We start from the raw sequence: 11,759 nt of genomic DNA, 5'->3' as shown, positions 1-11,759 counted from the left end.
ATTGGCCTAAATTGGTAAGGAAATTAATTTTTTTATTTTATTGGGTATGTTTTATAACAGAAAGTAAAAAAAAAAAAAAAAATATATATATATATATATATATATATATATATATATACACATTTATATTTTTAATTGTTGCTTTTTTTTGTTTATAGTGCAAAAAAAAAACCTGCAGATGTGATCAAATACAACTAAAAGAAAGCTCTATTTGTGGGAAAAAAGGACATCAATTTTCTTTGGGTACAGTGTCGCACGACCGTGCAGTTAAAGTAACGCAGCACAGTATCGCAAAAAAGGGCCAGGTCATTAAAGAGGTTAAAACCTTCTGGGGCTGAAGTGGTTAAAGCGAAACTTCAGTCATTTTTTCACCTTTCCATCTATTATATCTTCTTCTCTTGCTGTTTTAACTTTGGATAGTAAAACATTTTTTTGATTACAAATTATGTGAGCTGACTGCAATACAACCTCTAGTCTCTTGGCGGTGCTAGCAGTGGACGAGCTGTATTTCTTGATTCTGAGCTGTAGACGGCGCTGTGCGCTCATAGACCGGCACAGAGCCACTCTTAACACTAGTGACCTCGATGGTACTCCCAGCAGGCACTTCCTGTTTCCTGTGTGAGCAGCTGGTGAGAGCGCGACGGGTCCGGTGGGGAGGAGAAGGTGAGGAGGCGCGGGATAGGGGCGGAGGGAGCTGGGGGACCGGGGAGATGGCGGCGGGGCGGTCATAAGGACGCGCCTTCGGTGTGTGGCTCTAGAAAGGGCAGGGAACCCTCACACGTTCTCTTCTGTCCGTTTGTGGTGTCCTCTCATTGTAGTGACTTTCTCAGAGTGGAGGAGCAGCGCTGAGCTCCGGGCACATCTGCCGCCCCCAGCCATGCATCCCTATGGCATTGTTTGTGAGCTGCACTGTTTGGCTTATTTGTGGTAGCCGGGCAGCAGCGCTGTGTAATACGCAGCGTCCTTAGCAGGGCAGCCGTAGCCCGGGGGCTGATGGGGTGTGTTCAGTCTGATCTGCACAGGGTAACACTTGTAGGCTGTCTCATATAAAAAGCCATCAGAGTTTCCCCTCTACGTTGAGTGGGTGCTGCTCATACATTCAGAGCTCTGCCATCCATAAGCTGCTCTGACAAATACAAAGGCAATCCTGTACTGTGCATGGGGTATGTTTATATTATAGGGCTGGGAAGCACTGCTACCCTGGAAGGTGGGGCACCACTGATCTCTAGGAGTCTTATGTCTAATTACACCGCAACCATTCTCACTCCCAGATACCCTAATTGTATTCTGTTTCCTTTCATGTCTCACCAACGTGTTCCGTAGCCGTTTACATCGGTCTCCAAACGCTTTACATCAGCCCAGCCAATCACAGCCACGGATGTGCTTATGTTAAGGTAGATCTCCGACCAAACATTTTATTTTTTCTAGTTTTAAACAGACTGGGGAGGGAGTAGAATGTTGGTCGGTTTTATTTCTGCGACCTCACTGGGGACAGTTACTCTTCACCATTGTCACCTTGACAGAGAGTGAGAGCAATTCCAAAAGTCGTCTTATGTCTCCAGAATGAAAGGCGTGGGCAGATCTTACAGTGTATAATACCTGTTTATTTAAAGTGATATTAAAGCCTTGTTTTTTTAACAAACAAGTTATACTTGCCTGCTCTGTGCAGTGGTCATGCCAAGATCCTTCTCTTCTCGGGTCCCTTGCCAGCCAGTGCCAGCAGCTAGCTATGGGGGCACCCCCCCCCCCCGATAGCAAGCTGCTGGTACTGCCTGGCAAGGGACCTTGTTTTAAAAAAAAAAAAAACACTAAGCTTTAATAACAGGTATTATATGCTGTAAGGTCTGCCCATGCCTTGCCCAAGCGGAGCCCAATCTGACACGACGCTGTGCCTCGGCCCTGCCCCCCTCACTCCTCATTGGCTCACTGACTTTGACAGCAGTGGGAGCCAATGGTGCCCGCTGCTGTCTCGGCCAATGAGAGAGTGAGTCCCCAGACAGCCGAGGCTCTTGTGCAACTTTGCTGGATCGAGATGGGGCTCAGGTAAGTATTAGGGGGGCTGCTGCATACAGAAGTTTTTTTTTGTTTTTATCTTGCTACATAAAAAAAAAAAAAAATTCGGCCTTTTAGAACCACTTTAACCACTTAACGCCCGCCGCACGCCTATTTACGTCCACAGAATGGCACGTACAGGCAGATGGGCCCCCGCTGCGGGCGGCTTACCTCGGGGAGCGATCCGGGACGACGGCGCGGCTATTTGTTTATAGCCGCTCCGTCGCGATCACTCCCCGGAGCTGAAGAACGGGGAGAGCCGTATGTAAACACGGCTTCCCCGTGCTTCACTGTGGCGGCGTATCGATTGAGTGATCCCTTTTATAGGGAGACTCGATCGATGACGTCAGTCCTACAGCCACACCCCCCCCTACAGTTGTAAACACACACTAGGTGAACACTAAATCCTACAGCGCCCCCAAAAATAGGTAGAAGAATACGTATCGGCCTAAACTGAGGAAAATAAATGTTTATATATGTTTTTGGGGGATATTTATTATAGCAAAAAGTAAAAAATATTGAATTTTTTTCAAAATTGTCGCTCTATTTTTGTTTATAGTGCAAAAAATAAAAACCACAGAGGTGATCAAATACCACCAAAAGAAAGCTCTATTTGTGGGGGAAAAAGGACGCCAATTTTGTTTGGGAGCCACGTCGCACGACCGCGCAATTGTCTGTTAAAGCGACGCAGTGCCGAATCGCAAAACCTGGCCTGGGCATTTAGCTGCCTAAATGTCCGGGGCTTAAGTGGTTAAAAGCTGTCAGAAAAAGTGTTTTCTTATTCCTTTGAGATTGGTGCTCCCTTCCTGAAGGGAGGCAGACAGCAATAAGAAACTGACACCAGCTGTATGGCGTTCTTAATCATTTGCCTAACACACACGTTAAAGTCTGCCTTTTTATATTTATATATTTTTAGCTACAAAATTACTTGGAACCCCCGCACATATAGTTTCTGAAAGTAAAGGCCCTGGAGAATAAAATGGTGCTTGTTGCAACTTTTTATGTGTCGCAATATTTGCACAGCTAGTTATCAAATACAGATTATCAGGAACAAATACTTTAATACATTCTAGTGCACACCAACACAATATAATACCTGATTTGTTTGTCAAAATAAAAGATGATGATATGCCAAATAAATGGATACCAAAATGTGCTTTCAAATTGTGCACACCTGTGGAATGTTGACAAATAATTTTACATAAAATTATCCTTAGGCAGTGCTTTAATGCCTTTACCGGTTAGCAGTTTACTGTTGAACAAGAGGTCTGGCACTAGAATTATTGCTCTTACTCTGGGGCCATCACAATTTACATATTTGTGTGGGACATATTTGCACAGGGCAACATGAGTGCTTTAAAAAAAATGTATTTACATTTTCTTTTTCTTTTTTTACACTTTAAAAATAAAAAAATGTATTCAACTTTTTTTTCCATATCGCAAGAAGTGAACAGCAACCTTTGTGATGGCGAACCTTGGCACCCCAGATGTTTTGGAACTACATTTCCCATGATGCTCTAGTACAGTGGTCATCAACCTTGTCCTGCAGGGCCCACTAACAGGCCAGGTTTGCAAGATAACTGAAATACATCACAGCTGATATCATTTGTTCCTCAGTGATTGCAGTATTCTAGACTGCATCTCCCCAAGGTAATACATAAAACCTGGCCTGTTAGTGGGTTCTGAGGACAGGGTTGATGACCACTGCTCTAGTACACTGCAAAGTGCATGAGTATCATGGGAAATATAGTTCCAAAACATTTGGGGTGCAAAGGTTCGCCATTACTGGCATAGGCAGTGCAAAGATCTGAGGTCTATTAGACCAAGCCTGGTAACGGCTGGTAAACATCTGAAACCAGAAGTGATGAAGACCCTGTCACTTGTGGTGTCTTACTTCACAGAAGAATCAAAGGGCGCCAGGCGGTGGGAGGGGCTGGAGCAGTGATCCTGGTATAATCCCTCCCTGATGAGAAAATTTCCCCCTCTGTTTGTCTCAGGGACAATGATCATAAATCTAAAGTGTGGAAAAATCCAAAATGTTGGTGTTGTTCCCACAACAATAGGTGAGGGTACATCTTCCAGTGGAGACCCCTGTTCCAAGGACAGCCACCTAAGAGAGAATTTCTTCTAACTTTCTGTTACAGCTTGGGGACAGGAAGTGAAGTGGGAGTTTGACCAATAGTAATTTTTCCAAAATGTAAAAAAAAGTTCCAGCCATACATACACACACCTTGATCTATATTCTAGCTTTGCGGTGTGCTCTTTAACCACTTCCTGTCCGTCATATAGCAGAATGACGGCCGCAAAGTGGTTAAGTTATGCTGACTGGGTGTCATATGATGTCCAGCAGGATAAGCCATGTGCGGCCAGGTCAGTTGTGCAATGTGTCTATGAGGTAGGCTCTTTACCATGTGATCAGCTGTGTCCATTCACAGCTGGTCACATCGCAACCAGGAAGTGCTGCTTATCCTCTATTTGCACTGACAGGACGTGAATAGAGTAGAGCTGACCAGTGGCTCTACTGACACGGGGGTCTGCATATTGACTATCGGTGCAGACCCACCAGGGATGCCGTCGTTGCCCATCGGTAGTGCCGCCTATCAGTACCTCATCCTCAGTACTGCCTATCAGTGCAGTCTCATCAGTGCCTGTCAGTGAAGGGATAAAATGTACTTATTTACAACATTTTATAACATTTTTGGTCTTTTTATTTGTTTAGCAAAAAAAAACCCCAGTGGTGATCAAATACCACCCAAATAAAGCTTTGTTTGTGGGGGGGGGGAAAAATGATAAAAATTTTGTTTCGGTACAGAATGACCGCACAATTGTCATTCAAAATGCAACAGCTCTGAAAATTGGCCTGAGCAGAAAGGGGGTGGAAGCCCAGTACTGAAGTGGTTAATATTGTGTTGATGGTAGTTGAGCCACACATATGAGCACTGAAATGACCTTTTGCTGCTAATACGTTATTTTTGTCATGTAGATTTCACAAAACGGAGCGCACAGACCCTAGTGTGATTTGACATTTTTATTAGAAAGCACAATTAAAATCATAATCCAATGCACTTACAAAGGCAAATCTTGCTTGGAGCTCATCGGTTATCCTAAATCTAACCAAGAACCCCCATATGTCTCCCTGAATGTGCTGTGGGTAGCCAAAGGATGATCCGCCCATGCAGCTCTCCTGGAATTGCCATGTTGGGATGTCACTTATTTTAGTATAATATATCAAGAGGTTTTTCCAGCATTATGTGTATGTCTGGGCCCTTTCACAAGGGCGGACCATGCACTTTTTTGCTATTTGGCACTGTGCTACTTTAACTGGTATGTGCGCAATCATTCAATGGTGTACCCAAACAAAATTTATATCATTTGTTTTAGGGTTGTCCAGATACCGATACCAGTATCGGTATCGGGACCGATACCGAGTATTTGCGGGAGTACTCGTACTCGCGCAAATACCCCCGATACCTAAATAGAATACTTTCCCCCCCCTTTCCCCCCCCGCCGCTGCATCGCGCCGCCGCATCGAGGGACATGGCTAGAGGGACATTGCTGCATATGTGAGGGACATGGCTAGAGGGACATGGCTGCATATGTGAGGGACATGGCTAGAGGGACATGGCTGCATATGTGGGGGACATGGCTGCATATGGGGGGGGACATGGCTGCATTTGGGGACACATTTAAAAAAAGTATCGGTATTCGGTATCGGCGACTACTTGAAAAAAAGTATCGGTACTTGTACTCGGATCTAAAAAAGTGGTATCGGGACAACCCTAATTTGTTTCACACAGAGATCTTTCTTTTGCTAGTATTTGATCACCACTGTTATTATTTGAATTTGTTTGTGATTTAAACAAAAAGACTGAAATTTGATATAGCCAATAAAAAAAATCTTCATACATTGAGGCCAAAATGTATTCTGCTACATGTCTTTTGATAAAAAAAAAAAAAAAAAAGAAATCCCAATAGGTGAATATTGATCGGTTTGCATTATAGCGCCTACAAACACCTATTTTTTGTGTGTGTGTGTGTGTGTGTGTGTTATATATATTTTTTTAAAAATACTAATGGGACTGCGATGGTCTGACAAATAATCTGACACTGACGCTGGGTGGAGCTGACTGACAGTGGCATTAATACAGTGATCAGTGATAATAATTTTCACTGTACTAATGACACAAAATGTGTGCCTAACTATGTGTAAAGTGTGCTGCTTTTAATTACTAGATCTTTAGGTTTCTCATTCCTGCTTTGCAGGGGTGGGAGAGAGATTGTTCTCTCTGTACAGAGCTCTGTGTTGATTGTCAACACAGAGCTGTAATTGTTGTACACAGCCATTCAGCAGGTCTCTGGAGTAAATCATTGGCCCGAACTTGCTGACAGGCTTCTGCTGTGTACAATCGCAGTGCGTGCCAACAGGGGGGGGGGGTGCGCGCAAGTGTGCATCTTAAACCTAGGTGCAGGCTGCACTTTGGGAATGGTCCCGCAGTCTTCTGGGACCTGTGATGTGTCCCAGAAGGCTGTGGACGAAAGAGGGAGATGAACTTCCTCTCGGATCGCCTAGGAGGTGATCTGGGGCAAAGTGGGAGCAGGTACCTGCTCCCACTCCCCCCCCCCCCCCCCCCCCCCCCCAGATCAACTAGGCGTCATCACAGGTCTCAGAAAAAGTGGCAATTGTTAGAGGTGGGAAAGGAAGCAGACAAAGGGAATAAAAGAGTTAATTGTACTGGAGGTCTGTGCGCTCTTTGTGTTTTGTTTTCATAGTGTCTGGTACCCAGAGAGCTGCAGTGACAGCAACTTTTTTTATTTGAATTTACTTGTGTGGCTGGACTGTATTAAGGAGCCATGGACTAGATTGTAGCAGGTCTTGTTGGATGCCAATTAGCAAAATTACTAGATATATGGTGTTTTATATTGTTGTCATGGAGGTTTGTCATTCACAGTACATCAGGACAGCATCTTTTATGTTTGAGCAGCAGTGCACATGATAATCCTCATTGTAGTTTTTTATAAAAAAAGTGTGTGTGTGTGTGTGTGTGTGTGTGTGTGTGTGTGTGTGTGTGTGTGTGTATATATATATATATATATATATATATATATATATATATACGCACACACACAATGTATATGTGTCAGGACTGGCATGAATTATTTGGGGACCATCTGTGTTTCACAGATCACACGTGTGTGTGTGTTTTTTTTTTTTTTTTTTAAATATTTAAAAAAAAAAGTGGCCTGATAGTTTATCTTTTGATGTGTATTCCTGGTTACTACCATAACCTTTCACCAAAGAACAGCACAAATTAAAATTCTCCTGCTTCTGATGATCGCAGCGATACCACATATATGTATGTTGGTTGTTTATTTGTAGTACAGCCCAAAAATAATAGTGCACCTTTTTTTTTAATGCTATTAGCTAAGGGGGTTAAGAGTAGGACTGAAGGCAAATGTATATTTTTACATTTTGGATAGAGTAAGAGAGGGTTTTAGCCCCTGTCAGTCAGAACCCCAACCCCCCCTGTCTGATAGGGGGGAGCCTACACTTCCTGTCCCAAAGTCAAAGAGGAAATCCATTGGGGCACCCCAGGTCACCAGAATTAGTGTCTCCATTGAAAGATTTCCCCTCGATTTACCTTTCTGGGGACAACCCAAAATTTGGGTTTTACTTTCAATGATAAATCATATGTAACACCTCTGCGATTTAGTGTACATTAAACAAGTCCAGAATGTGTGAAATGAATCTAGCTTTGTAGGAAAGCAGCACAGTGTTTGAATACAGCAACACCCAAAACATGATATGAAACTTTAATTAGGTGTGCTAACCCTTTTTAAATTTGAAACCAGGCAAACTAATGCTAATAAATATATAAGTGAGCAGTAACTGGTATAAAAATCTCATAAACACATTGGGGGGTTATTTACTAAAGGCAAATCCACTTTGCACTACAAATGCAAAGTGCACTTGGAATTGCAGTCGCTGTAGATCCGAGGAGGGACATGCAAGGGAAAAAAAACAGCTTTTTAGCTTGCACGTGATTGGATAATAAAATCAGCAGAGCTTCCCCTCATTTCAGATCTACCCCTCAGATTTTACAGCGACTGCACTTCCAAGTGCACTTTCACTGCAATTTCAAGTGCACTTTGCAAATAAGTAAATAACCCACATTCGGTGCATTGTAACTCATACAAATTGCGGCAGACTTGAAATGTTTAGTGCAATATTATAAAGTGACCGTGCAATGAATGATGAGAAAACAACTGAAAATGTAATGTTGTAAAGCAAGGATAAGAAATAGAGATCTGTTAGTAAAAGCAGCACACTTTACACACATTACAAATTGTTAGGCAGACATTTGACCCATTGATTGCCCTAGATGTTAACCTCTTTCCAGCCAGTGTCATTAGTACAGTTACAGTGAGTAGTATTACCGATCACTGTATTAATATCACTGGTGATGTCCGTTTCTCCCAGTGTCAGATTGTCCGCCACACTAATGCAGTCCCACTATAAGTCACAGATCATCACCATTAGCAGTATAAAAATAAATAAAACTTCCCGTATCTATACCATAGTTCTCAGACATGTAGCAGAATACAACATTTTTAAGAAATTTGATTGTTTGAATTTTTTTGATTGGATATGTTTTATAGCAGAAAGTATAAAATATATTTTTTTCTCAAAATTTTCGTTCTTGAGTATCAGCGGCAGCGAGGAGAGGCCTGGATTCTCTTGTGAGGAAGGACGTCATTATCACCCATCAAAACACCACGAGAACTTGCAGAGCTCACACGGATGATTCATCACATTGAATTTGCAAAGAATTTGGGCAGTTATCAATGATGTCAGACGAGGAACTGACAGAAGTGGTTCAAATAACAGTTGATGATTTACACGGTGATCACCCTGTCATGTTAGAAAATCATGAAGTAACAGAAGACGACATGCCGCCTTCACTGAAACGGCAGAGGATAGAAATCAACTGTGAGGACCCATCTATAAAGTCTTTCCTGTTCTCGATCAATGAAACCATCTGTCTAAGGTTGGATAACATCGAGTCCAGGCTGCAGGTTCTGGAGGCCACTTGTAATTCATTAGAGGAGAAACTGGATATCATCTTGACCAAAAATTCAAACCCCATCCAAGTACCCATGGTGGCAGGCTCCCCACTTGGAGCCACTCAGACCTGGAACAAAGTGCGATGTGTTGTTCCTCAGACAACTGTAATCCTGAATAATGAAAGACAAAACTCTGTAGTGGCCAAGCTGCAGAGTCAGGAGGATTCAGTTAACAAGATAACAGAAAGTCTGGAAAATATACTTAATGCGGTCCCTGGACGAAGACATAACACAATCGTGGTGAAGGTACCAGGCCCAGATGAAAGTCATGAGGATAATGACAGTGGATCAGAAGCCAGTGATACACTGTCCAACTCTGGACACACCAACATGGGGAACAATGTTACCATGATCACTCTAAACTGTGAAGAGGATTACCCCAATGGCACATGGCTCGGTGATGAAAACAACCCTGAAACGCGAGTGAGATGTCCAATCACAGCAACTAACATGCTGCACATCGGCACCAACTGCCGGACGGCAGAGAAGATGGCCCTTACTCTACTTGATTACCTCTTTCACCGTGAGGTGCAGGCTGTCTCTAACCTATCGGGACAAGGAAAACACGGCAAGAAACAGCTGGATCCATTGATGATCTATGGCATAAGATGTCATATATTCTATAAGTTCCGAATCACAGAGTCTGACTGGTACCGGATAAAACAGAGCATTGACTCAAAGTGCCGCACAGCTTGGCGCAGGAAGCAGAGAGGACAGAGCTTGACTGTAAAAAGTTTCTCACGCAGAACCCCCTCAGAAACTTCATACAACACAGCTGATGGTGTACAGAATACAGTTTCATCTTCCAGTGACCTGCAGGAGACATCACCTCAGGCACTGCACTATGCTTTGGCCAATGCTCAGCAGGTGCAAATCCACCAGATTGGGGAAGATGGTCAGGTCCAGGTGGGACACCTGCATATTGCACAGGTACCGCAGGGAGAGCAGGTGCAAATCACTCAAGACAGTGAGGGCAATCTGCAGATTCATCAAGTCCATGTGGGTCAGGATGGCCAGGTTCTTCAAGGAGCACAACTCATCGCTGTTACCTCTGACCCATCATCTGGTGAAGTTAATGGCTCCCCAATACAGGCCAATGACATCCAGGTCCAGTACGTTCAGCTCGCCCCTGTCAATGAACCATCGGAAACCGATCAGGTCGTAGAACCTTTACAGTCCGCTCTTCAGCAGGAGATGCATATTGAGCATGAATCAATCCAGATCCAATAATTTCTGCATCTGAGCATGTTGGGAGCCTGTGTGTGCCAGTCGTTATTAGCATGAATGGCTCAGGAACTGCACACACATAGACACTCGCCAGTGGAACCCACTGAGCAGACCTCATTGTGAATATCTCAAAGGACCAGACTGCAATAGAAGCAACTAGCTGTGAAGAATTCATTCAGTTGTTTGTACTCTCTAATCTACTATTTTTATATCCTCTGCTGTTTGTCTCTAAAAAAAAAAATGTTTTCTTTAAAAGTGATGTTTTCTGTTAATATAGATCTTTGGTTTGCAGAAAAAGATATTAAACAATCCAAGTAACATTCGCTAACTGTTCTGCATGTGTGAAAAAAATTAATGGGCCAATAAACCAAAACTGCTTAAAAAAAAAAGTTTTTTTTTTTTTTTCATTTATATCATAAAACCTAAAAAAACAGTGGTGATCAAATACCACCAAAAGAAAGCTTTGTGTGGGGGAAAAAAGATATACATTTTTAGTTTGGGTACAGTGTTGCGTGACTGCTCAATTACTAGTTAGTGTAGCACAGTGTTAAATAGCAAAGAATTGCCTGGTCATGAAGGGAGTAAAATGTTGCAGAAGTCAAGTAGTTAAAGTGTAAAACTTCATTTTAGGTTGAGTGGAAAAAGATTAGAACAGGTTTGGTTTTTATTGTTGTCATCCTCTGTAGTTGCCCTGTTTACCATTGTTGTCAAAAGTGAAAGTAAAAGAAAATCCCAAATTTTGGGTTGACAGGAGAACTCTAATAGAGGGGAAATCTTCCAATGGGGACACCCCAGGGTTCCCTCATTTTGGAGGCATGTCTTTTAATAAAATATATATAAACACTTTTTAAAAGAAGTATGATAATTTTTTTTTTTTGTAGAATCATACTTGCCTAGCTCTGACCCCTCTGCTGCTCTGTCCCCCCCCACCCCACACTCACTGGAGCGCTGGACTGTGGAAGGGGCAGGAGCGGCTGGCTCAGGCTCTCAGTGGCTCGCTAAGAGGCTGAGCCGGGTGTCGGTTCAGGCATGTGGGCGGATCCTGACATATGGTTGCATTCTTTTCCAAGCCTGGGCCGCCTCTGTGATGTCAGCAGACTTCAGCCCCGCTGTTTGCTAAAAACAGGTCACAGGAGTGCAGAACGAATTGCACTCCTGTGATTTCCAGAAGTACAGCCAAACAAGCTTTGTTGACTGTACTTCTCTTTTTTAAGGTTTAGTTTAATTGGCTGTTGTGCATTTCATGTGGCTTCATTTAAATCACAGCCTCAGAATAAGCATGCCCTTTTCTAATCCACATGGTAGTATCAGCTCAGTGACTCAAAGTCCTGCAGCCAGGGAAATATCATTTTCAAAGG

The 11,759-nt window shown here is 43.1% G+C and overlaps 2 protein-coding genes across 8 annotated transcripts in view; both read left to right on the top strand.

Moving 5' to 3' along the window:
- Window positions 1–561: 561 nt before the first annotated feature.
- LOC120932161 (C-terminal-binding protein 2) overlaps window positions 562–11,759 on the top strand; it is a 28,426-nt gene continuing 17,228 nt past the window's right edge. Inside the window, exons 1-2 of one of the 4 annotated variants that reach the window (XM_040344349.1) lie at window positions 562–663; window positions 1,324–1,394. In XM_040344349.1, coding sequence (XP_040200283.1) covers window positions 585–663; window positions 1,324–1,394 — 150 coding nt within the window. In that variant the 5' untranslated portion in view covers window positions 562–584. Of the gene's footprint in view, window positions 664–1,317; window positions 1,395–11,759 lie in introns of those variants that run through there. The other 3 variants (XM_040344350.1, XM_040344352.1, XM_040344351.1) reach the window with 3 other exon arrangements.
- LOC120932160 (protein BANP-like) lies at window positions 580–10,631 on the top strand. 4 transcript variants are annotated; one of them, XM_040344346.1, is made up of 3 exons: window positions 645–663; window positions 1,324–1,394; window positions 8,762–10,631. In XM_040344346.1, the coding sequence occupies exon 3, from the start codon at window positions 8,896–8,898 to the stop codon at window positions 10,402–10,404; it is 1,509 nt and encodes a 502-aa protein (XP_040200280.1). In that variant the 5' UTR covers window positions 645–663; window positions 1,324–1,394; window positions 8,762–8,895; the 3' UTR covers window positions 10,405–10,631. The 4 variants fall into 4 exon arrangements, with proteins under 4 accessions (XP_040200282.1, XP_040200281.1, XP_040200280.1 ...); XM_040344345.1 differs by having other exon boundaries at window positions 8,756–10,631; XM_040344348.1 differs by lacking the exon at window positions 1,324–1,394 and having other exon boundaries at window positions 580–663.

The sequence above is a fragment of the Rana temporaria genome, chromosome 3 (genome assembly GCF_905171775.1).
Source record: "Rana temporaria chromosome 3, aRanTem1.1, whole genome shotgun sequence".
NCBI classification, from domain to species: domain Eukaryota; kingdom Metazoa; phylum Chordata; class Amphibia; order Anura; family Ranidae; genus Rana; species Rana temporaria.
This window is presented reverse-complemented; position numbering and strand designations above follow the sequence as displayed.